General features: G+C 40.9%; 1 protein-coding gene across 1 annotated transcript in view; it reads right to left on the bottom strand.

The window, feature by feature from the left end:
* Positions 1 to 1,720: 1,720 nt before the first annotated feature.
* ST6GALNAC2 (ST6 N-acetylgalactosaminide alpha-2,6-sialyltransferase 2) overlaps positions 1,721 to 27,215 on the bottom strand; it is a 42,294-nt gene continuing 16,799 nt past the window's right edge. Inside the window, exons 2-10 of the mRNA XM_058170206.1 lie at positions 16,043 to 16,135; positions 14,177 to 14,216; positions 12,041 to 12,215; positions 7,006 to 7,171; positions 6,675 to 6,813; positions 5,817 to 5,920; positions 4,653 to 4,736; positions 3,378 to 3,477; positions 1,721 to 2,847 (exon numbers count right to left, since the gene is read on the bottom strand). Coding sequence (XP_058026189.1) covers positions 2,680 to 2,847; positions 3,378 to 3,477; positions 4,653 to 4,736; positions 5,817 to 5,920; positions 6,675 to 6,813; positions 7,006 to 7,171; positions 12,041 to 12,215; positions 14,177 to 14,216; positions 16,043 to 16,135 — 1,069 coding nt within the window. The 3' untranslated portion in view covers positions 1,721 to 2,679. The remainder of the gene's footprint in view (positions 2,848 to 3,377; positions 3,478 to 4,652; positions 4,737 to 5,816; positions 5,921 to 6,674; positions 6,814 to 7,005; positions 7,172 to 12,040; positions 12,216 to 14,176; positions 14,217 to 16,042; positions 16,136 to 27,215) is intronic.

Here is a 27,215-nt window from a genome sequence, read left to right as displayed (position 1 = left end):
GAAGACTTGAGGCAAAATACAAAATCCTAACTGCTGTCAAAAATTTAGCAAAGAAAACATAACGCCTGGTCTCGCTAGAACATGCTTAATTCTCATGAAGTTAAGTGCATTATAAGCAGGGGTCTACAACTCATGCTATTGGGAACCGGGGCTGTGCAAGTGGAAGGGGAGCATATGAAGCTTCATTTGCATGTGTGCAAAACCATTTCCCCTCTACCGGTGGTCCGGAGAACTGCTGCATTATACTGTTCTAGATCTGAGCTAATTAACCTAATCAATTGACCTTATCTGGTCTTCTGGGAAAGTAACTCCACCTAGTCAGTCAGCTCCTTTCTATTGTTCTCTCCCTTCTTTGAAGGTTCCTATTGGGCTTTCAAAGATTTCCATTTGAGATGGAGTCCCCGACTGGTCTTATTTTCACCATTATGGGTGCAAGAATTGGAAACAAATAAGAGCGATACTCTGGAACTTGTAACGGGCAGTAGGAATAATACTGAGGGACAGGAGAAAAAGCCACAGCCAAGGCCAATCAGATAAATGAAATATTGAGTTTAGGGCTCAATTACTCAAAAGTAATTTGAGAAAGCATTTCAGATATAACTGGTTCTCATTGAGGATAACGGGAGGAAAGTGGAGAACATCCAGATTTGCAAGATTCTATTACTGTAACCTTCTAACACCGTAATAGTAATAACATAGGCATTCCTAACATGGATCAGCTGAAGGGCTGATAGGTGCCAACCTCCAAAGGGAGGAAAAATTAAAGACCAGAAAAGTGAGAAACTGCCAACTTCCTTTACAATATCTGATAGGGCTGGTTATAATGGCCACTGGCAGACTTGTGCTGCAATCTAACCAGGGGAATAGGCTGCTTGGAACAAAGGATAACTGTAACAGGCTATATTGTGAGAATCATCATGTGCCTGTCCCACATTTTGCTTTAGTATTCTGCCTCCTGATCCTTTAGTCTCCTGTTCACCCCTCGTTTTTTTCTTCCTAGTGTTTTCCCACAAGTGCAGGGTCAATTTTTTATTTTTTTCAGATCGAGTGTCGATCCATTGATGATGACAGGAATCGATTGACCAGTTTGTTGCCCGAGTCTTTATATTGTGAACTGAGAGAGTGACTGGCCCTAAGTCACCAAGCTATTTTTCATGATTTAAGGTGGAACTAGAATTCACAGCCTTCTGGTTTTAGCCTGGTGCTTTAATCACTCGAGTAAACTACCGTATATACTCGAATATAAGCCGATCCGAGTATAAGCCGAGGTCCCCAATTTTACCCCAAAAACTGGGGTAAACTGGGGACTCGAGTATAAGCCGAGGGTGGGAAATGAGGCACCTACCGGTTGGGGAAACCCTCCCTCCCTCAGCTGAGAAGGCTGGCGGGTCCCCCCCCCTGCCCCCTCCCTGCCCCGGCGGGGCTCCCGTCCGGTAAAATGTGAAAAAAAGAAAAAAAAAAACTCGAGTATAAGCCGTATATACTCGAGTATAAGCCGAGGGGCTTAAAAAAAAAAAACTCGAGTATAAGCCGTATAGACCCGAGTATAAGCCGAGGGGACGTTTTTCAGCACAAAAAACGTGCTGAAAAACTCGGCTTATACTCGAGTATATACGGTAAACTGTTTTTATTTATTCATTAGAGGGCTATTTTGCTTTTTGATATTCCAGAGATATCAAAACGTGTTCTCCACCTCTTAAAGAAAACGGAATCATTTGAGTAATAGTGACACTCTCAAATTTATTGCTACTTTATATATAAATACATTTAATAAGAACACTTGGTTAGGTTTGCAACTGCAACTATCCCTTTTCCCAAGCCACAATCCATCTTTAGAGAAATCCAGGCTACTGAAACATTTATAGAGGTATTGCCCACAACTTTCTTAGCACAGATTGATTTTGAACGTTGTAGTATTCAAGTCTTACAACATCCGGTTAGAAGGCTGATCTCTCCCACTGTGGAGGTGGAAGAATTACTCAGTACTAGTGCAGCTGATTGTGAAAATAGAAGGGGGCCGATATTTGTACACCTCAAAGGATCCCTGAGTTCAAGTTTGTGATGGATGAGAGGTGTATATAATTCAGGACAGATTGACAAAGATGTCCCTTCTTACTAGAAACAACTACTGGAATAGTATACACTTTATTAGAAATTATTCACCTTCAATAAAGCCATTTTCTCTTGATGCAGGCCATGCAGAGTTTGTGAATAGGAGCCCCGTTCTGATGGTTGTGGCCTTCTGCATTTAAGACTGTAAAAATGATAGTTGTGAGCAAAGCTCTGTGGTCCTCAGCACCGATTAGCTGGATGTGTCCTCGATGGAGGATAGTAGCGTGACGCCCAAATCTGCATAATGTATGCAAGCATAGGAGAATGCTTGCCTACAATAAAATAAAATAAAACTGTATTTGAGATTCTCCTGTACAGCAGTGATGTTCCTGCATCTCCTGGCTGCACCATTGTTAACAGCAGATGGGTCTGTCTTTACCAAATCCAATGGGAATGATTCCTAGAGTCCTTGACTGTCCAATATGCTTGGAGTGTGCTGCTGATCAGTTTCATTTCTGGACACATAAAAAAAGGGCTCCTCTTCATGAGAAGAGCTCTCATACAAAGAGAGTCAAAGGAAGATGCACCCTTTGTCCCCCCCAGTCCCCCCCCCAAATAGTTTTATCTTCATCGCTGGTAGAGCTTTATAATGCCAACTCCGTGCAAGCGCTTCCATAGCTCGGCTTCTAGTAACATATCATGATTGGCATAGAACACCAAGGGCTTTTTCTTGCGCTCGTAGTAATGATCCGAAAACAATTTGTAATTCTCCGTGATGAATCCGTAGGCACTGACCTAACAAAGGAGAGGAAGTGAAAGAATGAGCGAGGGACAGGCATGGACCAGCATGGTTTTTCATGCTGGTTGCTTACATGGCCAAGGAGTTCCCTTGGGGAAACAAAGCTGCATCAGATGGAATGTCAGCCAGCATGAAGCAGATGCCCAAATGGCACATGGTTTGGAGTAACAAACAAAAAAGCAACATTCTCATTTCCTCCAAAGCATACAAGTGGAATTAGTGCACCTTGTAAGCAAAAGATAGGTCTGCCATTTGATGCCTCTCTCCTTTCACTGTTTTTCGTAAAGTACCAATTCACCCCACCACTAGTTTTAGAATAGAATAGAATAGAATAGAATAGAATAGAATAGAATAGAATAGAATAGAATTTTATTGGCCAAGTGTGATTGGACACACAAGGAATTTGTCTTGGTGCATAGGCTCTCAGTGTACATAAAAGAAAAGATACGTTCGTCAAGGTACAATCTCCACTGTCTGTTAGTTAGCTACCAAAAATTGGAAAAGGTGACCCTATGGGAATTATTACCTGATCACAAGTGTGTAGAGCTGTTAAAAGCATAAGTGCTCCAGTGCTGGGTATGTAGAGATGGCCAAACTGAGATTTAATTATTTCTGATTTTAAAAACCTGGGAAGAGAAAGATGCAGGTTCAACAGAAATTTTTATTGGAAAAATCAGAATACTTTGTTCTTTCCTTGGTTTCCATATGTTAGAAGCTGGCAAATAGAAAGGTTTCCCATATCTCCTTGATATGCTAGGTTTCTAAACTGACAAAATCTGATATGGAGTGTTTTCATGTTTGTATTATTGGTGGGAAAATCTTTAAATGTCATTAGGGTTTCCAGGTCAAAAAGAGTAGGCGTTTTGAATAAAACCCAAATATTGGAAAGTCAAAAGATGAACTGATATATAATACAATGCGTCTATGCTGTTGTCTGCTTCTGTGCTACTGTTCGTACCAGTCAACAAAATATTCAAATCCCTTCTCAGCCTTGCCCCTGTATGTGAAAAGTTATGTGACAGGTACCATACAGCTGAGGTGGCACAGTGGTTAGAGTGCAGTACTGCAGGCTGCTTCAGCTGACTGCTAGCTGCAGTTAGGCAGTTCAAATCTCACCGGCTCAAGGTTGACTCAGCCTTTCATCCTTCTGAGGTGAGTAAAATGAGGACCCAGATTGTTGGGGGCAATATGCTGACTCTGTAAACTGCTTAGAGAGGGCTGTAAAAGCACTATGAAGTGGTATATAAGCCTAAGTCCATGATGGCTAACCTTTTTCTCATTGCGTGCCAAAAATGTGTGCACGCACTTGCCGGCACCCATAATACAATCTGCGTATGACACCCCTCCCCTCCCATATGTGCGTGTGACCCACCCGCACTCCCCCGTGTATGTGTGTGCAACCCCCACCCCACCCCGTTTGGGGCCTAGTAGGCTTCCCTGCAGCCTCCTGGGACCAAAAATGGGCCATGGGGGGGCACACCCCTCTATGCTCCCCCCGCCCCTGCGCATGCAACCCCCCGGGCATGCACGTGCATCTCCCGCATGCCCCCTGCATGGCAGAGACCCGAAAATCAGCAGACTGGTGGGAGGTGCGCGCGCATGCAGGGTGGAGCTGAGCTGAGCGACAGCTCACATGCCCGCAGAAAAGGCACCATGTGCCACCTGTGGCATGTGTGCCGTAGGTTCGCCATCACAGGTCTAAGTGCTACTGCTATTGCTACATAAATGGCTACTTAGTGAATAATCAACCACTCTTTAACAGCAAGTTTTGTTGCAGCAATAAAAAGCTCAAAAACACCACCTTTCTTTTAGATAATGCATGAATTCTGGGTGTAGCAACTTGAATTTCCCTGCAGATGTCTCAGATCCAAAATATTTCCCAGGGCTATGAAAAGAAATAAAAAGCTTTAGTAACACTGCTGTGATTAAGCAACTCAATTAACCCCACAACTGGAAAGAAATTTGAGAGATTAAACAATAGCACTCTTGGCAAGATCTGAAACAATGGTATTCACAGTGAAAAGAGAAACTCCAAATATTCAAGACATGGTTTGGATCCTAGTGTCAAGATGTCAAAGGGGAATTACAATGCTGCCCACGGAGGCCTTCACTCTGACCCATCAGGATACCAAGCCTCCCAAATGCAGCTAAATTTTGTCATCAACTTCTTCAATAATCTTACTTTTTCCATCTCAAGAAAGAGACACAAAAGAGAGGATAGTGTGGCATGCAAGGGGAGTTATCCTTTTGCACCTTTCTTTCTATAACTTATGCTATCAACTGGATGATTTATAAGGGATGTAGGGGAGTTGTGCATGATGTTTTATGTTGTTGTCATATGTGCATGTAAGACAGAAATATCCATTCCAGCAACCGTCTCTGTGATAAACTTTCCAGTTATGTTACCATAAGTGACTCTGTGGTATAGAAAACACTCTTATCTAAAGAAAAGTACTGGGTTGCCCATAGTTTAATCTGCTTTATAAGTGGAAAGTTTTTAATATAGTGGATATTGCTGAAAAGGGAGAGGAACACAACACAGGATGCAGATTAGGATTAGTATAATCCAATCCCCAAAAAGGAGAGAAAGTGGTGTGGATGAAGGTTCGTTCTCCAAGCTTGTGGGTTGGTTTCTGAACATTTTGTTATTAGGCTAGGTCAAGGGTCTCCAACCTTGGCAACTTTAAGACTTGCGGACTTCAACTCCCAGAATTCTGGGAGTTGAAGTCCACAAGTCTTAAAGTTGCCAAGGTTGGGGACCCCTGGGCTAGGTAATATCTTCAGCGGAATTTAGGGGATGTCAGTGTCAGTGTTCTTCTGTTTATAAGGGCTTCATGTGGTCAGTAGATCTTGTGATGGTGAGGACACATGCTGAACCAGAAGTTTAAAAACATTAAAATAACATTGTAGGTGGTTCATAACCATGAAGTAAAGGAACAAGAATTGTGCAAGCAGAATTACTTACATATCACCCTTGTCATAGCCCTCTGGGACAGGACTGCCCAAAATGGCAGACCGAAGCATAATGTAGTCTCGTACATTTGATGGAATGAAAATGTACTGTATGTCCTACAACCAACATAAAAGGAAATGTAAACATGAGGTTTGACAAAGGAAAATATGTTGCAGTGAAGCATGTATAATTCCAGCCATTTATGTATACCTTTTCCCAGATAAACCATTTTGTATCTCTGTTCCCAGTTTTTACTCCGATAAATATTTAGTGGGCACTGTATAGCCTTAATCTGATCATTTTTGAAAGCCTTCACATATGCTTAAATAGCTGATTTAGTTCAGGAAACCTTCATATTGATGCTGTTTTAGCATCAAGCCTATCACTGAAAATCATACAAGATTTTTAAAAGTGAAGCTAGAAAAACTCTTTATTGTTCTGCTATCAACTTTCCTGGACTGAAAAGTATTCTACGGGCAATAATCTGCAAAACCAGCTATCCACATTAAAGCAAATGTGACTGAAGTTAATAGTATCTTAGTCTAATCCTGCAATTAAGGAGAATATTTGTAGTTCAGGATTAAAATTTAGGGGTCCTTGGTGGTCTCTGAGCTTGTTTGTTTTCTTGCAGACATCTCATTGCCAAAACTGATAAAAGAGCCATCAGTAAACAGCCCAACCCAAATATCCCACCCATACAGACAGGCAAGTCACCAGAATATAAACTGATAGCAAGCAGCGCTCCTTACTAGCACTGATGATGTTACCTAGTTAGGGTAATGAACGTCTGCAAGAAAACAAGCAAGTTCAGCGAGCACTGAGGACTCCTCAATCCTGCAATTGAAAAGTAGAATGTAGTTGTGCTTTTACTTTTCCCTGTGGGATCTGTGTGAAGCCATATTCTGCATAAGCAACAAGGGAATTTTTCATAGTGTTCACTGTAAAGCCGTAGAAGGAAGTCTTAGTCCCAACGTCTTCCTCAAAACCTTTGGTGACTGCTCCGTTAAGCCTGTAAGGAACAACCGAAGCAAAGCCTCAAGAATTTATAGTTATCAACAAGGCACAACTAAGTAAATAACTCAGATGTCTGAGATTTTATTCTGAAAGTTTAAGAGCATGGATCTTGTGGGTTTTTTAAAAAATCTCCATAACCACCCAGAAATGGTGCCTCTGTCCCTTTCAAAGGAAGAGGGTTTCTTACCTGAAGACAAAGTCATGAGCATCTATCTTCTTCCCTTGGCGAGACCCATTCAAAATTCCTCCATTCCCAACCACCGCACAGGAGATGCAACAGTTAAGGAACCTGGTTTCATCGACTAGCTGACTGTGGACAGACTCAGTGAGAAGCTGCACCGTGGATGCAATAACTGCAGATTAAAACAATGCAATGATGCAAGTTAGGAAAAAGTTTTAGCAACAATTCCAACGAGAGAATGAAAACACTATCTATAGATTCAAGGCGGCAAGAGAAATAAGCAGAGGGAACTATACTGAGATTAATTATCATGAGACGAGCAAAACACTCAATTCAATAGCTGAATACAAGCTCTTCAGAGGACCCCATCCATACCTTTCATCTCATTTGGAAATGGGACATTTTAGGCTAAATCTGAGGGAGAAAAAGATCATTTTGTGATTATGGACCGTGTTTAGCTCTATAAGGTAATCCTCGATCTATTATCATTTATTTAGAAACCATTTGAAATTACAATGGCATTGAACATTATGACTGGTCCTTGGAGTTCTGTCATCTCAGCATCCTCAATCATATGTTTTGTGATTTGGCTGTTTGGCAACCTGTTCTCACTTATGATCAGCTGTAGTGTTCTTCAATCATAGTTTGCAACCTTTTCTGCTGAATACAGAAAAGTCAAAAAAGTCAAAGAAAGTCAAAGGGGAAGTCAGCACGGAAGGTTGCAAGTCACTGAAATAAGTCTCCCACTCCTGCACACCCTCCACCAGTCCCTCTATGCTTGCACACCAGCCACTCAGACACCCCCATGTACCCGCCCTGGCCTGTGCCACACCCTCACTGACCCAGGCCTCTCACATACCCTTGCACATCCTCTCCGACCCACACTGCATCTCTGGTGCTCCACCATGCTCCCTATCCCATCTAGAATTAGTCATTTATCTGCCTGCCAGCCTGGGACTTGAAACTTTCTGCTGGCTTGTCCATTGATTTGGTTGTAGGATGCCGGCAAAAAATTGTCTTACCTAACCACAGGATTCAGTTAATGACAATAGTCAAGACTGCAGGGATTGACTGCTGTTGCTAAGCAAGGTAGTTGCACTTTACGACTGCATTGATACAGCTGTGGTGATGCAGTGGTTAGAATGCAGTACTGCAGGCTAATGCAGTACCAGCAGTTCAATGCTCACTGGCTCAAAGTTGACTCAGCATACCATCCTTCTAAGGTCAGTAAAATGATTGTTGGGGGCAATATGCTGACTCTGTAAACAACTTAGAGAGGGCTGTAAAGCACTGGGAAGCAGTATATAACTTTAAATGCTATTACTTAATCACAGAAATTCCAGTCTCAGTTGCCATTATAAATTAAGGACTACTTTTAGGTCAAAACCAGAACCTTGAATTGAACCATGAAATCATTTGCAACCAATGCAGAGTCTGCAAGATATGTTAATTCATCTAGAACTATCCCTCTCTGTTTGTAAGTGAGATTGTTGCATTTTGCATCAATAGCAGAATTGGAGTTTTTTCCAAGGCAAACTCATATAACGTTATAACCAGAAGCCAACATGGGTTTGTCAAAAATAGGTCATTGAAAACTTACTGCATTATTTGACAAAATGACTAAATTAGTGGATCAGAGAAATGCTGTGGACATAGTATACTTGGATTTCAGTCAGGTATTCAACCAAGTAGATCACAACCTACTTCTTGATAAGATAGAAAAATGTGGGATAGACAGCATCACCACCAGACGGATTCATAACTGGCTGACAAACCACATTCATTGTGTAGTCCTTAGTGGAACTACACCTACATGGAGGGAAATATGCAGAAAAGTAAGGTTTACACTTAGGCAAGAAAAAACAAATGCCCAGATACAAAATAGATGGTACCTGGCTCAACAGCAGTCACGGTGAAAGCAATCTAGGAGTCTTAGTGAACTATCATTTCAATATGAGCCAGCAGTGTGCTGCAGCTACCAAAAAACCCCAATATAATCCAAGGCTGCATTAACAGAGGGACAGAATCAAGATCATAGGAAGTGTTAATACCACTTTATAATGTCTTCGTAAGACCACATTTGGAATATTACATCCAGTTTTGATCAATATAATACAAAAAGATGTTGAGACTCAGAAAGAGTGCAGAGAAGAGCAACAGAAATGATTAGGGGACTGAAGGCCAAAACAAAGGAAGAACAATGCAGGAATTGGATATGTCTAGTCTAGTGAAAAGAAGGAATAGAGGTGACATGATAGCAGTGTTCCAATATTTGAGGAGCTTCCACAAGAAAGGGGGACAACCTATTCTCCAAAGCAGCTGAAGGCAGGACAAGAAGCAAACAATGGAAACTAATCAAGGAGAAAACCAACCTAGAACTAAGGAGAAATTTCCTGACAGAAAAGAACTAAGAGAACCTGACAGAAAAGAACCTGACAGAAAAGAACCAACCTAGAACTAAGGAGAAATTTCCTGAATTGATAGCTTGTCTCTAGAAATTGTGGGTGCCCCATCACTATAAATTATTAAGAAGAGATTGATTGGACTGCCATCTGAAAGAGCATGGGGTCTGCTGCTCGAGCAGGGTTGGACTAGAAGACCTCCAAGGTCCCTTCCAACTCTGTTATTCTGTTATACTGAAGTAGTTTAGCAATGAGTCATAATTGAAACAAACACTTAATTCCTATTTGACCCTACAAGACATCCATGAATCTATACTATCCAGATGTATCTATGTTGTATACTGAAGAACACAGTTTGAGCATATTTAATGAAGGTAACACTATTTCTACTAAACAAAAGATATACTGATGTCACTATGAACAGTCTTTTTGTGTCAGAAATATTTTTAAGTCTGAGTAACAATCTTTGATGAATTATATGTCTCAAAAATGATTAATGGTTTCAATCCTGCTTCTAAAATGTCAGACGCTGAACTTCAGCTTTAGTGCTTTAATAATTCCTTTTGAATTAGCATGAGGTCCTGCAAGGAGTGGTGGTGAAAAGTATTTCTTTGTTCTTTTCTACTCTTTCTTGGCACTGGAGCTAACTCTTTTTCTTGTACATCAGTCACAAGTAACTTTTACACCAGAAATGTCTGGGAAAGTAGCAACCTTGCAAATAATCCTTTACCAAGTTCTAGGTCCAGACACACTGGGGATTCTCACATCTCAAAGTTCTCTACAGCTAGTTTAATCCTACGCTGCTTCACTTTTCCTTATTCAAAGTGTGTCCCTTGCTCACTCCCGTCTAAGAGATGCAGGGCATCAGCCAGAGATATTTGGCAAGTAACTAAGAATAGGCCTGGGGCAGGAAGCAAGATAATTCCCAGAAGTCACTGGGGGAAAGCAACAATAGAGTGGGTTGTGTCAAAGCCTTTTTCTTCAAGTTAGTCATCAGAAAGACACTGGGACCTTTGATACGGGCAAATGTCACAAGACATGGATAGTACCAGCATTTCCAATTACAATTTCTCCCCTTCCAGAACTCAGTCTTTAAAGAAAAACAACATGAACACTATAAAAATGGTGCTAAGCAATCCAATATGTTAAAATCTTTGGATGCTGCAACTAGGTAGAGAAAGAGGCTTTTCCAGTCAAATGAACTTATAAAGAGTAATAGTTATAAGCAAAGCATATTCCCTCTTGAGCCCAGAAACTACAGTGATCGCATTCCAAAGGTACGGTGTATTCCTAACGATAGTGCTCCCCTTATCTATTCTGGGTCATTGGCATGTCAGGACATTAGAAAATGACATTTTCCCTCTCACTGAATAGAATCAGACAGCCACTTTTTTCAGGAACAAGAAAAATGTGAGAAAGGTGTTGAACACATTATTTTCTCATTTTAGGAAATCATAAACATACAGTGTGAGAGTTTCCCCCAATTTCTTGTCTATGGATCTATAAGTAGCAGCATCTGCGGGGGGATTCAAACAGGCAAGGGGATGCCCATGGCAGTGTGATCAAAACACTACCCATCAACACATCAACATGTGTACAAAAGGTGCAGGGGTTCAATCGTATGTTTGAAACCAACCATCTGATTTGACAAGCCACATTCACCCACCCCAGACATTACTGTCTGCTATTCTATAGTTCCCAGAATCCAATGGCCTATACATTAGCAGAGTATCAGGTGAAGACAAACTTGCCACATTCTTTTGATCCGTAGTTGAGGCATGAGCTGCAATTAGTATGAATACAAGTCTACCTTGTCCCACTACTATTTAATCTACACGAAGTTCCACTGGATGTTTATAACTCACTGTTTGCAAGGTGATTGATTCTGAATTTGTATACCACAGGATGCTAAACCTTATCCTTTATATTGGAGTCCTTATGGACTCAAGATGCAACTTTTCTTGAGAGAGGTATTTTTAGTTAGGGCAGCTGGGCAACATAAAGTGTTAACTACCTTTTCCTGCTGTCCTAATCATGGACCCCTGTGTAGTGTTTTTTGACATCTTTGAGGTGTGATTAATGCTGACTGGTAAATTCTGGGAATTGTCATCCAGACAGCTTAAACTTGCCAAGGCTGAGAAACACTGCCCCTATGGCTTCTAGTTTAAGAGAAAACTACATCCGTTTGCAAACACAGATGACTGACTTCATCTTTAATAGAAAGAGCGGTTTAAATCTTTAATATGATATCTGATGTATGTTAGGGGTAGGAGTCACCTGTGATCTGTATCATTTCAAATGAAAATTTCAATTTTGATATGTATCAATTATTTTTTTAAGTACATGGTTTTTCAATAAGGCAAGGTGCTTCTGTGTCAAAATCTGTAAAAGGGAATGGAGGTGTCCTGAAAAAAATATATACCAATATGCAACTCCTGGCCCTGTGTCTTGTAAATTTGGAAAATTTAAAACTCTTGGAAAATTTATATGAATCATGAACACTGGTTTGTCTGCTAACTATTTTGACATCTGTTGCAGCAATGAGGTGAGGCCAACAATCAAACAATTGGTCCAACTGAATGCATCCAACAAGATCAAAGCCCCATCTTCCACCACTAAAGTTCTCTATGGGTCTATACCTGGATACGGCACATCACGCCAACCATATGGAACACTGCGATCCTTCAGTCTCCCCCAAGTCTCAGGAGTGAAGTGTTGCTCCCACATAAACACAGGGATATCAAAATCAAACTGCTTCTCAAATGTGGGATCCTGCTTCGCTCTCGATTTTAATGACGAGAGGCATGATCTAGACTGAGAGAGATTAGAAGTGAGTAAATTTGAAAGGCAGGAAATATTACAATCCATCTATAGTTTTTTGGAAAGACTACTTTCACTGGCCATTCAAACTAATATGCATCCAACAAGCCCAGATATAGCATAGCATACCTACCTAGATTATAATTCACAAAATACAAGTAGTCCTTAGTTTACAACAGTTCATTTAGTGACCATTTAAAGTTACAATGGCATTGAAAAAAGTGACTTGTGTGTGTTTTTTTTTACTTATGACCATTGCAGCATCCCCGTAGCTGTGTGTTCAAAATTCGGACACTTGGCGACCAACTCATATTTATGACGGTTGCAGTGTGATTATGTGATCCCTTTTGCGACTTTCTGACAAGCAAAGTCAATGGGGAAACCAGATTCCCTTAGCAATTATGTGATTAATTTAACAATGGCAGTGATTCACTTAACAAATGTGCCAAGAAAAGTCATAAAATGGGACAAAACCCACTTAATAAATGTTTCACTTAGCAACATAAATTTGGGGCTCAATTTTGGTCGTAACTCGAGGATTACCTGTACCCCAAATGTAATTTCTGTTGTAATTTGTAGAAAATCCAACTCTTGATTCAGAATAAAATAATCCAATTTTTAAAGATTCCATTTTGACACATTCAGAGTATTTTGAGATTATCCAGGAGTCTGGTTTTTAATCTCTGGAAATCTCCTACTGCACTTCAAACTAGGGCATATAGAAGAAGTACCAAGTGCTAAAATATTACGAATGTGTTTAAATCACGTAAAAATGTAAAAATGTAAAATCATGTAAAAATGTACAGGAACAGTAGCACTGGTTTATTAACTGTTTATCTAGACTCATTGTGCTGTAGTTGTGCTGAACCATATTTTTTGAATAAATCACATTGGAAAGATCATGCAACACACTCAGTCATCATCCAATGAACCATTTCACTTTGGTATGAAGTTAAGAATGTAGGTATATACTGCTACTTGGAAAGTTTTCTTATACAAGTAATCATTGGCCTTCACTGTTTGTTAAAATCTACAAGGGCAATAGTTATCAAGTCTTCAATCTTGAAATTACTGAATTAACTGTGGCAAAAAAGAAACTTTTTTCAAGCTTGACACCTCTATTCCCAACAACTGGGAAATGAGTTTTGAAAAGGTATAGCTGTTTAAAAGAACCATATAGGGCCATGATGGCGAACCTATGGCACATGTGTCACAGGTGGCACACGTAGCCATATCAGTGGGCACGTGAGTTCAGCTGCGGCACGCATGCGTGCGCCAGCCAGCTAATTTTCGGGCCTTTTGGGCCCACTAGAAGTAGGGAAACAGGCTGTTTCCTGCCTCCGGAGGGCCTCGGGGATGGTGGGGAAGGCCCGTTTTTCTCTCTCACCTGGCTCCAGAGCCTCTCTATGAGTCTGGGGAGGGTAAAAACGGCCTTCCCCACCCACCCCCGGAGGCCATCCGGAGGCCATAAAGTTCCCATTTGCCAACTTCCAGACAGGAAATGACATTTTTTGCTGTCCCCAGCCTCCAGAGCCTCTCTAGGAGACTGGAGATAGATGATGTCATATCCCTCTCTGTTGAGAGGGGGCTGATCAGTTTTGGCATAGATGGCCTCTTTGACCCATCTTTCAAACCAGCCGTCCTCTCTGTCCAAAATATGGAGTTTAATGTCTTCAAAAGAGTGGCCTTTATCTTTTGAATGCAGATGGACTGCTGAACCTTGTCCTGATGCATTTTTTAAAGTACAATTATATCTGTATGCAACCCTATATACAAGGGTCTGAGAAGACCTAAGTCCTTCATTTCTTCAGTAAGTACTAGAGGTACATACTAAAGGAGGTATAGCAGAGAATCCAAAAAAGGGTTATTAAGGCATCAAAGTGGTCATTTGAGCATTATCACTGAAACAACAAACTCATAAATAAGGTATTTAATACGCATGATATGCTTGTTACCTTCTCCTTAGGGTTAGACGCATCTTTGGTTGAATTTCTCCTGAAAATAAAGTAACAAGGAAAAGGAGTAAAACTTGCATTTCATTGTTCAAAAACTATGGATTCTGCATTCACAGACTAAACTCAATTGTAGAAAATACGACTTCAGCAACAGTGGTCAATGCCTGGAATGCTCTACCTGACTCCGTTGTTACACCCTCAAACCCCCAGAGCTTCAACCTTAAACTGTCTACCGTGGACCTCACCCCATTCCTAAGAGGTCTGTAAGGGGGCGTGCATAAGCGCACCAGCATGCTTACCGTCCCTGTCCCACTGCCCCATTTATTTGTACTCTTTACTTGTGCTCATGTCCATGTTTATACTTATACCCGTTATCTCGTATATGTTTGACAAACTAAAACAAACAAACAAACAATAACATTTTTTGATGAACTTATACTTGCTACAATTCAAATCAAAAGACCTGCATGTAAATAGCAATATTAGATTTAACTCTCAGCCCTGTTACAAGCACTGGCTATAGACAGGCAATATGAAAATCCACCACATTGGTACATTTTGTTGCCTTTTCCTCCACAATGGTTAATTTATAAGTAGACAATCAAATAAATTCAACATTTGCTTGCATTGTACTTGCAAAGATGAAACCTGTGGTAATCTCAAACCGAGGCGAATAACCAGAACATCTAATCATTTAAGAATTAAGTCCCATATAGCTGTCCCTCTAGTTCCTTCCTCTACCTTTTGGGTGACAGATCTGTCTACCAGATTCATCAGGAAGCTGTTTGATCTCCCACTTGGTGCAGAGTTTGTCTCCCTTTTGATGTCAGGGTACTTAAGAGTCTCCCATTATCATTGTGGTATGCTTCCTGAATATCTAACTAATTGATTAGCAGAAAGTTCATCTACTTTCTCTTGTTGGTTGGGTGGTTTGTGGTACACACTTATGGCAATGTCATTCCTTTTATATTAACCCAGATGTATTCATGAAGGTTTTCATCCTTTTTTTATTTTTGCATTTCTGTAGCAGTATAGTTATTTCTTACATATAATGCAACTCCACCTCTTCTTTTAGATCTGTTTCTTTTGAACAATTTAAATCCTTCTAGTAGTACATTCCGGACTTTTTTTTTTTTTTTTTTGCATTTATATCCCGCCCTTCTCCGAAGACTCAGGGCGGCTTACATTGTGTTAAGCAATATTTTCACCCGTCCAAGTTTGGGTAATGGCAACAATGTCATATCTGCCCTCAGGTTCTAGGACTTCAAATTCACCCTGTTTGTTCCTCATACTTCGAGTTGTAGTGGATAGGCATATGAGTTCTTTTTGACTGACCCCTAAGTTTGCTTCCTATGTCTCCTGCTTTGTAGTGGAGTTCCCCTTCTTTCTTACCAGTTGGTTGATTGCCATGAGGTTTATGCTTTGGATTAGGTCCTAAAAACTGGCTTTCCTCCTCTTCCTCCAGTTTTAGTTTGTTTAGTTTAATTTAAACTGGAAAGTGGCCTCAGCCTTTAAAAATGTCCAGAGCATTCTGAGAGTAAATATGAAATATAATTGAATAATTTAGCATAATACTGTAGATTTGTATCAGGTCAGCTATGGGGCACTGAAAGCATGCCTTGACTCCCTAACATATTTTGTGTATTTACTCCAGCAGATACAATTGTTGATCACCAATTTCTAAGGACAAACCTGGGTCACTCTTGGCAACAGAAACAGTAACAGTTAACCGCGTAAAAATTTAACATGCAAGGCTGATTTTAGCTAACAAGTCAGTTAGCTGCAGGCTCCTGCTATTTTGGAATGATGTTTGAAACACCAAGGTATTTTATCAGAAGAAAACCACATTTCTATGAGAAGCCTAACCTCTTCATGATGGCTCTTCTGATCAAGTCACGATTTCTTACATCTTGCAATATTTCTGTATCTTCTAGGTCCCATGTTTCTTGCTGCTGTGTTCTGGAAAATACAGGCAAATGGGTTAAGTAAAGCAATCCACAATGGCTTGTATGATGTTAGTAGTCATTTCACAGCGAAGAACAATGGTATATAGCTGTACCCCTTGTGATTGATACATGGATTAAATTAATAGAGGCAGTAACATTAAAATAAACACTGGATAAACATATTGTTTAAATTTCTAGAAAAATAGTCGTGTTATTCTGTGGTTGCATACGTTTCTGATCTCACATTTTACAACCCCCATCTCAAATTATGTTTCTGAATCTCCTTCTTCCAAACTAAACACAAATGTAACTTAGAACAACAATTAATCTGATAGTGGCTAGCAACCCATGAAAATATACCAAAACCTACTTATTAAGACTTTAAAAAACACTTTGTTAGTATCTACCACATCTGGCTGTGTCAACTTCACCTTGACTGTGGATCCCTAAAGTCAGTTGATACTGTCTATAAAGTGATTTGGCTAAGAGGGGAACTGAATTGCCCTGATCAAAACAAAATACAAGGGGAGACGACTTCCGGTATCCAGCGGCAACGGACGTCTGGAAGGCTTCTCCTGCCTCCAGCGCCCGAATCCGGCCGCCGCCGAGGCCCTCAGGGGCCAGGTGTTCCGAAAAGGACACCTGCCGCACGGACGGCTCGCCAGGGGTCTCCCAGCCGACATACAGGACTGTGGGGACCGATGCTGGCGCGTCCTAGGCTCGGCGGGGTTCGGAGGCCACAGGCCGCGGCCATTATTTTGGTCGTCGCCTGGGCCGCTGTGCCCAGTGACACCGGGGCTTTGGATTTATAACTGCAGCAGCCTGGTGGTGAACAGGGCACGGAGAAGAATTGAGGAGGAGAAGGGAAGGGAATATCGGTAAACGTGAGTGGAGTGCTCCGGAGTGCGGGGGTTTTCTCCCTGCGGTTGGAAGGAGCACGAGTTATTCTGGAGAGAGGAGAACTTAAAATAAGAAGATTACCGGTTTTGTGGAGCTCTGGAGAGAAGAGGTGATGGAGAAATTTAGGAGGGAAGGTTTGAGGCCCCTCCTTCTGGGGAACAGTGGTGGCGCCCAGCTTCCGCCTTCACTATGAGAATTTTGATGACATCACTTCCTTCGGCTTCCTGGTTGACTAACTGTACTCTGGACTCATTGCTCCTGTGAGTGCCCCTGGTGGATCCGGAGGAAATTACAAGGATACTGTGCCTGCCTGAGGATTTTGTATTTTTTTTCCTTAATGGCAAAAGGTCAGAGACCAACTGCTGGAGAGATGGAGAGAATTTTGGAAAAGTTATCTAATATGGACAAGAAATTGATGAAATAAGAGCAGAAATTGTGACTATCCAAAAGGATTTAAAGGATACTCAACAAGTTTCAGCAGAAAACAAGCAGAAAGTGGAAGGTTTGAGGGTGAGATGCGGCAGTGCAGAAAAGAGAGGAGACGACAGGCAATGCTGTGCTTGACCACAGATGGATAAAATGTCTTATTTCCTTAGGTTTCAAAATTTGGAAGAAGTGGACCAAGAAGACTTGAGAGATGTTGTGACTAAATTGTTGGGAGAATTTCTTGGGAGAGGTGTTGATTTCATGAATTGGGATGTGGATCGAGTTTATAGAGTTAATTCGCAATATGCACGCACGCATGCAGTTCCCAGAGAGGTTCATGTCAAATTTGTGAGAAGAGAGACGAGATGAAATTTTAGAAAACATAGGAGTGGGGCACTGATTTACAGGGGCAGGGAGATAGCCATTCTGAGGCAGATTCCCAGACAGGTACGTGAAAAAGAAAGAAATATTATTTTTTGTCAAGCAAATTGTACCAGAAGGGAGTGGGCTTCAGATGGCTGATGCCAGAGGGATTGATGATTTTCCGGGAGGGCATTACGAAAAAAATTAGTACAATTGCGGAGGCTACGGCCTATGTGGAGGAACACAAAGCCTTCCTGGAATCAGATGACCCAGGAATTGAAGAAGGGGAGGTTATAGATCATGGGGCTGAAGCGGTTGCCGCTGTTGCGGCCCTGGAGTTGGGTCAGGCTGAACCCAGAGTTCTGAGATCCAAAACTAGGAAGTGATAAAGATATTTGGGATTGTGTTGGTTTTCCTTATTCTCTTTTGTACGATATTCTGTTTATTCTTGACTCTTCTTTATTACGTATTTAAAATTTGCAAACTTAGCTACTTCGTGTCACCTGCTTGCCTTATGGCTGTTGTATGTGTTTAAAAAATTTGAGTAAAATTCTTATTTTAGATAAGAAAAATGAAAATTTACCATACCTGATATGTATTTGTATAAACCTTTTTTGACTAATAAAAACTTTTTGAATAAAAAAAAAAAAAAAAAAAAAAAACAAAATACAAGGCACTTCCATGCCAGTTTTTGTTGCAGTTCTTCAGATCCTCTGTTCCAGAGTTGTGTTTCCATGCTACTATCTCTGACCAGCAGCCAAGCTAATTAATTTTGGCTCAGCTATGGTGCAGCTGAAATCACTTCTCTCTTACCAACACACCTTTCCACTTGTAAGGTTGAGGCTCTGCAGAATTTGTGAGCTCTTTGTTGTTCCCATTGGCAACTCTTCACCCACCCAGTTTCCGCACTGACAACACAGGTACAGCATCCTGCAGAAGGTTCTGTAAAGGTTGTTTGATAGCTTCACAAGTGTCCCTTCCTATTAATTTCTAAAAAAATTACTTTGGAAAGAACCAGGCAAGTGTAGACCATTCTGCTGGTTCCGTATCAAAATGCAGCCAGGATTGATTTTGGGTGCTTGACCCTTTGATAAGCCTTGCAGCTGTTCCTCAATATGCCATTAGCCTATGTAAAGTTGGAATTAATTTTGCATGGGGTCTTTTTATTCCCTCTTTGTCTCTACCAGGGACCAGCTGACTGCACAGACCCAAGTTGCCTTTAAAAATAAAAGAAGAGGCACAACTGCCTCAGGTGTGGGATGTGCGTACAAACAATTCCTTCTGTATGGAGGGAATTTCAGTCTCTCCTAGACTGTCTCTCCTGCTCCTTAGCAATATTTGGCCCCCTGCCTGTTGGCATTATTTAGACTAAGGTTGCACTTGAAAGGTTCGAAAGGTTGCACATCCCTGATTTAGACTCTTATCTCCACTATTATAAAAAATGCAACCTCTATTACAGTCACCGGGGAAAGCATTTGGTTGTACAATTACCAGCATACTCTCTTTCATCATCACAACTTCCAGTAAGCTTTTAAGGGCAACAAAGGAATGGAAGCTTGATGGTCTCTCATTTATAGCCAGTGAACATAGACATTTATAGACAAATGCACATAGTACATTTTGGACATATAAGAGCAACTAATTTATTCAGTTTTCATTCTAAATGAAGCAGGGGAAAAAGGGATTGTGTTTTTATTGCTCTGAGAACTGAACAGCTCAGATATGAGACATCCACCGATTCACGTTTTCTGCAGTACCCTATTAGTGAGCTGGAAAGAGGCGACTGACTGCCTTGTGGTGTTGCTGGCCTACAGATAGTCTTCAACTTACAACCATTCACTTAGTGACCATTCGAAGTTACAACAGCAGTGAACAAAGTGACTTATGGCTGGTTTTCACACTTACAATTGTTGCCGCATCCCCATGGGCACATGATCAAAATATAGGCACTTAGCAACTGGCATGCATTTATGACAGCTGCATTGTCCCGGGGTCATTTGATCACCATCTGTAACCTTCCCAGCTGGCTTCTGATGAAGTCAATGGGGAAAGCCAGATTTACTTAACAATTGCAATGGTTTATTTAACAACTGTCTTGCTTAGGAACAGAAATTCGGGACTCAATTGTGGTCCGTAAGTCGAGGAGTACCTGTAGTTTCCTCCTCTGTGTTAGACCAGATATATCGGGTTTCTGCAACCATACCTCTGAACTTCTCCAGAAAAATAGAGGGCAGGAGATCGCCCACAAATACTCTGGCTGCTCTTTGCAAGCAGACTACAGGAGAGCAGTTTTCTGTAGGTTTGTGCACAGGGAGACGAAGGGATCAACCATCTTATTTATTTATGTATCCAATTTATTGGCTGCCCATCTTACCACAGAGTAACTCTTTCTCAAAATACTTTCTTGCAACCACAGTAACGCCCTTTAAAGAATATTAAGTTTACAAGTCTCCCTTTCTAATCATGATTGGAACTTGCCAAGTACCCCCCAAGTTCACAGAAACTACATGCACAACTGCTGAGAGACAATCCGAAACGCATCATTTTTTTTAATCATCTCAACAATTTACATTCAAATGTAAATCTCTCTGATGTTGCAGATATGACAGGAAAGAAGCATATTACTGTTGTTGTTTTTTGGACAAAAGTATTTATATGCTGCTTCTCATAGCACACATTCCTGAAGCGGTTTATAAAAGTAGTATTGTGGAATTTAAAAAAATAATTAAATCCATCTCTTAAAAGGCATGTCGTACGAAAATTAACGTGGGAGACAAACTTATAAGAGAGGTGTAGAATGTCAATATAGTCCAGTCACCACAAAAAGTCATTCTTCAGGCTATCAGCCCCAAGTGAAATTTGAAAGCCATATCTATTAAATCATAGCTAACCAAGTTTTCTGTCCTGCACAATCACCTACTAATATGGGATAGTACACATAAATTGCAGAATTAAAAGCCTTGTACAATTTTTCACTCTTCGCCATGCTGAAAAGGCTAGAAACAAAAGGGAGATGTTGATCCTGATTCAGGAAGTCTTGCACCCCATCACTGCTCCCCATCACCCAAATAATTAATATTCTCAGCTCAGGCATCACGGATTGCCTGTAGGAGAAGAACCCCTTAGACACAGAACTGGCAAAGCCGATAACTGTCTGGCAGCAGTATCGCGATACATAAACACAATACTCTGAGAAGCAAGTCAGGTTCTCCGGATCCAAGATTTTGCCTTCAGCAGAAACACTAAACCAGAATGCATGCGAACAGAATTCTTATGTCCAGCTGCACAGCATTTCTAACTCTATAGTATTAGCCTGAAATAGTGTGCTTTAGCATTCAAGTCCTTTTCAGCTTTGGTGAGACCTGATTGCTAATAACAATGTTAATTTATTATTCAATAGCCCATTCCCTGATTACGGACATCAGAGCCAGGGGCATCAGTAGAGAAAATCGACAGTGTCAAAGTGATTGGTAGAATCAAGTGATCAAAGCCCTGCTCCTTTTTTAATGTGTGTTGCATGCATACCATATAAAGAGGCGAGGCTTTGATAACCCCAGTTATGCCTACCAGTTTGTCACCATTGATTATCCCCCCCACCCCTCACTGACGCTCCCGTTCAGAGCTTATCAGCCAGCAACAAAGTCCACAATCCATATAGACGTTCATATCTTGCCACATGAAAGTTGTAAAATCATTGTGCTTTGAAGATTTGATATTAATAATAAAAAATAAAGGGCATTTTAAAAATAATTTTCTCCAATATTTTACACTATTACAGAATCATAAAATTACAGGTAGTCCTTGACTTACAACCACAATTCAGCTCAGAATTTATACTGAACCTGGCTTCTCCATCGACTTTGCTGGTCAGAAGGTTGCAAAAGATGGTCACATGACCCCGGGACACTGCAACTGTCATAAATATGAACCAGTTGCCTAAGCATCCGAATGTAAATCAGGTGACCATGGGGATGCTACAACATTCATAAGTGTGAAAAATGGTTATGGCACTTTTTTCAGTGCCATTGTAACTTGGAACAGTCACTAAATGAACTGTTTTAAGTTGAGGACTAGCTGTAATGAATAATAAAAATAATACTTCATTTGGTAAGCAGTTAAAAGCTTCTGCCTTTCAAAACACTTGACCAGTGAGAGTTGGCTTCATCTATGATACTAACCCTGCAATCATACAGAGGTTTAGTCAGAAGTCCGTCCAGTTATTTTTTTTTTATTTGCATTTATATCCCGCCCTTCTCCGAAGACTCAGGGCGGCTTACACTATGTTAAGCAATAGTCTTCATCCATTTGTATATTATATACAAAGTCAACTTATTGCCCCCAACAATCTGGGTCCTCATTTTACCTATCTTATAAAGGATGGAAGGCTGAGTCAACCTTGGGCCTAGTGGGACTTGAACCTGCAGTAATTGCAAGCAGCTGTGTTAATAACAGACTGTCTTAGCAGAGTCTTAACTCAGTAGAGTTCAGTAGGGTTATAGCAAATAACAGTACCTAACTAATTAAATCCTCTCACAAAACCCAAACCGAACTGGACCTTATTAGTGCTTGGATAGGGCAGCACTAGTCTAGGCAATTGTATGGTTATAGTCTAGAAAGTAAAAATAAAATAAAATCCAGATTTCTATCTCAGTATAGAAAGTATAGTATAGTTCTCAGTAACTAGAACTCAGAGAACTCAGTATAGTTCTCAGGCAAGAGAACTACATGGATGTATCTATAGTCATCAGGAAAGAAGTTTGTTTGGAAACTGTCTTTAACTTATGCCCAGGCAAGTCTATAGGTCAGTGATAGCTAACCTTTTGGCCATCGCGTGCCAGGAGCGGGGGGAGGGGGTCATGCACGTGCTTGCCCACACCCATAATTCTATGTGCCCCATCCCCACGCATGCATGGACGACACTTCGCCCCTTCACACAGCTCTTGGCACGCAATGGCCCGATGGACCCAATTTTCTCTCTCCCCAGGCTCCAGAGCCTTTCTAGGAGTCTGGGGAGGGTGAAAATGGCCTCCCCCCCCCGGAGGCCCTCCAGAGGCCAGAAACAGCCCGTTTGCCAACATCCAGTGGGACCAGAAGGCCCATTTTTTTTGCTCTCCCCAGACTCAGGAGCCTTTCTAGGAGTCTGGGGAGGGCAAAAACCGCCTTTCCCACCTGCCCGGATGCCCTCTGGTGGGGCCAGAAGTTGGCAAACAGGTTGTTTTCGGACTCTGGAGGGCCTCCGGGAGAGGGGAGGTCTTTTCGCCCTCCCCAGACTTGGCATCTTTGACATTATTTAATCCTGTGTAAATTATTCTTGCTTAAAGATTAAGAACATGGTAAGTATTATAGATGCTCAATCAAATCAAACTCCAGGAAACCTAGAGTAAGAATTTACATTATCGTATCTGAACAGCCCTCTAAGTAGTATAAAATGTCATGTTTTTGGATTGGTTTTGAAAGCAAGGAAAGCTATCTTGTATTTCTAATTTATTCAGTGACCTGAATAAAAATATGCCTGATTTGAAGCAACTTGTGGCTTAAAGCTTCTTCTCCACTGGTGAGTTATAGAGCCACTGACCCATTCCTGAGTCAGCAGAAAATTACACCAGTGAGACAGTTGCTGTTTCATGGCCCCCACTGCATCTTTTCTGACAGCCAAATAGTGCCCTTCTTGTGATGTGTGTGTACAGCATGTGACGATAAGCAAACTGAGTGGTTGAGTTCTTCAGTTTTCCTTCTTCTACAGGTCATGATGGTCTGGAAAAAAAATCCTCCAATCCTGGTACTGCAGCTGAAATGGAGTAGATAGGCAGTCCATGCTAAGGAATTACAAACAGTCCTCATTTAGCAATTGTTCACAGTTTTGATGGTATCAAAAAAGTAACTTTATGACCAAACCTCCTATTTATGACCTTTGCAAGTCTGCTAAGCGAAGGAAAGTTGAAGATTATATATAAGCACAGCTGCAATTTCACTTAGCATCCGCTTTGCTTAGCAACCAAATTGCTAGTCCTAATTGTGGCCACTAAGCAAGGACTACTTGTTTAAAGCTGAAAAGGCCTATCTGGACCACGGAGATTATCTCTCTGTTCAGTGCAGCAATCCCAATTAAACAACCCAGGCCCATTTGAATATACAGGTCATCCTTAACTTACAACCACAATTGAGCCCAAAATTTATGTTGCTAAGTGAGAAATGTGTTAAGTGTCAGAATCTGGCTCTGAGCAGTTTAAGTTAGTTTTGCCCCATTTTACGACTTTTCTTGCCCCATTTATTAAATGAATTGTTGCAATTGTTAAATTAGTAACCCAGTTATTAAATGAACCTGGCTTCCCCATTGACTTTCCTTGCCAGAAGGTTGCAAAAGGGGATCACATGACCTTGGGACACTGCAACCGTCATAAATGTGAATCAGTTGTCAAGCATCTGAATATAAATCACGTGACCATGGGGATGCTGCAATGGTCATAAGTCTGCAAAATGGTCATAAGTCACTTTTTCAGTGCCATTGTAACTTTGAACCATCACTAAGTGAACTGTTGTAAGTCAAGGACTACCTGTGTACTATGAAGGAGAACCCACCTTTTCCCCCTAATGATTGATTCCGCCACTTTTATTGTTGGAAAGCTTTTTCTAGTAATGAATCAACTTCTCCCTTTCTGTTGTAATTCAAGTAGACTAAAGTTGAAAAAAATCACAAAAGGGAGCTGAACCACAAGAATACTTTGAATTTTTTTTCCTCTTCATTTCTTTGCTGCACACCTCCAAATTCCTCCTTGCTCTATTTGGAAGACGGAGTAGGGAAACATTATTGATCCCATTATTACATTGCTTCGGCTGTATAGAGAAAGCATGTATAACACCAGCTGAGCAATGAAGCATTATTGTACAACTCCAGCACAGAACCAACACAATGTTACTGTGTCCAATTTTTTAGGCAGACAAGATCAGAATCATGGCATTTGCAAACAAGGCTCACTGGTAACCAGATAGGGGTAGATGCCCTGCATTAGCCAATACTGGCTGCTATGATCCCATTCACCAGCAGTCTTCGGTCTTGATCTTCAACATAAAGAACAGTGAAATTGAATATATTTTGCACATAATATAGTTGTCACTGGATGCTATTGGTTTAAGGAGGAAAAATACAATTTTATCAATGGTACAGCCAAGTCAGGGTTTCTCAAACATGGCATGCTGGCTAGGGAACTCTGGGAGATGAAATCCAGACATCTTAAAATTGCCAAGTTTGAAATATACTGAGCAAAACTGAATCAAACTACAGTAAGGTTGTGCTGTTTATACCTGGAGCAACATGGTGTCAAAATTTTAAATCGTGAGAGTGTGCACAGTGTGACTATGTGAAACAATCCAGGAGCAATAACTTCAAACAGAAGTTTGTAATAATAAACAGTGGTTTATCTCTAGAAAAAAATGTATGTACACATACTAGGCAAAGATCAAACAATCAATCAGCAATTTATAGCACAGAAGCACACACAGAGGACGCCCTCACAGGGCCTCTTATAAAACCGCCTTTTAAAGTGATAACAGTTAAATAACCCTGCTGACTCATTCTCAGTAGAACTGGGTATGTCTAGTTTAACAAAAAGAAGGACTAGGGGAGACATGATAGCAGTGTTCCAATATCTCAGGGGCTGCCACAAAGAAGAGGGAGTCGGGCTGTTCTCCAAAGCACCTGAGGGTAGAACAAGAAGCAATGGGTGGAAACTGATCAAAGAAAGAAGAAACTTAGAACTAAGGAGAAATTTCCTGACAGTTAGAACAATTAATAAGTGGAACGACTTGCCTTCAGAAGTTGTGAATGCTCCAACACAGGTAATTTTTAAGAAAATGTTGGATAACCATCTGACTGAGATGGTGTAGGGTTTCCTGCCTGGGCAGGGGGTTGGACTAGAAGGCCTCCAAGGTCCCTTCCAACTCTGTTGTTATGTTATGTTATGTTATGTCATTGCATCATCATTTCAGTCTTACAGCATTACAGCAGCTGTTCAGCTATTAAATCATTACCTTAACATTCCTTCCATTTAAAACTGAACAGCTGAATGCTTTAACATATTCATGATGCTTTCTATCTCTATTATGTCCATGCCTCCTGCTTCGGTTTCTACCCTCACTGCTAGTACCATTACTACTATTGCTGCTGGAGCTACTCTTAATTTCATTTCTTAATGATTCTGTACACTCTGTCTCATTACTTTCTATTACATCCTGCTTACCATCTCTTGGTTGAATACCTTGACTTTTTCTTTTCAGGTAGTTCAGTTTCCTCAGTTTGGTTTATCTGTCTGCCTGACATTCTCTTTAACTTCCTCCATTTATCTTGTTTTTCCTCAGGCAATGACCATGACCATATCTCTTGGTACTTATGGGGTTCATTACGAATACTACCTACTCTAAACCCACTTGCAGTGAACCGCTCTTTGTTTGCCTTGAATTTTTCCTATGTGAGAAGAGAAATATATCCACTGGAAAGTTGCAGGTTGTAAGGCCTAGAAGAGGGCTTGCAGGCCTCACTGAACCAAAGTTTTAAACTAACATAATTGCAAAATGTACCAGACATATTTCTAATGTGCTGATTTGTGTGCTGCATTTTCTGCAAAGTACATGGTTTTGAGATATATTTGGAATCGGAACATTAAAACTGAGAAATAGGGAACTGAAAGTAGACGATGGATAAAGGTTTGAGATGTACACGGGTGTTTGCAGACAGTGACAGTCAGTAAGAATGTAAGAAAGAATAAGGAAGTAAAACTATGGAATGAGTATGTCAGTAAAAAAAAGATGTAAGAAATGTGGCTTGAGATGAGAATGGTGTCCTTTGCCCGATAGCAGTCCTTGTAGGACTTGCTATGTGTCATTGGATCCCATTGCAATGGTTTAATAATACAAGTTTTGTTGTGGAATTGCATTGCTATGATGGCTGTTCATGTTCCAAATTCTCATGAATCTGAATTTTAAAGTAAGATTTATTGCTTGTGGTTTCCTCTTTGGGTTTTTATTGGGGTATTTTTATGACACTACTCACAGGATATACCCTGGATTTTACCTCTTTACAAACAGTGCAATCTAAGTTCATCTTGCACAGCTTTGGCTTTGGCTTACACCCCTCAGCTATGTCTGGCATCTTCTGCAGTACTCTGCAATTCTCATGCCCCAATCTCCTGTGCCATACATGTACACAGTTGTCATGTGTGTGAGTGTTCATAAGTGTTCGAGCACAACCATTCTCCTGCCTTTCTAGAATGTACAGACCATCCTTCTTAACCCCTCGTGCAGGAATTCTTCCACCTTTTCTGATGGAGTACTGTCCTCCTGCAAACAGTATTTCATACCCGTGACTGTCTAACCTGGAAACACTCAACAGATTATGATCTAGGTCACGT

The sequence above is a fragment of the Ahaetulla prasina genome, chromosome 2, assembly GCF_028640845.1.
Source record: "Ahaetulla prasina isolate Xishuangbanna chromosome 2, ASM2864084v1, whole genome shotgun sequence".
Classification (NCBI taxonomy): domain Eukaryota; kingdom Metazoa; phylum Chordata; class Lepidosauria; order Squamata; family Colubridae; genus Ahaetulla; species Ahaetulla prasina.
The sequence above is the reverse complement of the archived record's forward strand: the minus strand, read 5'-3'. Positions and strand labels throughout refer to the sequence as shown.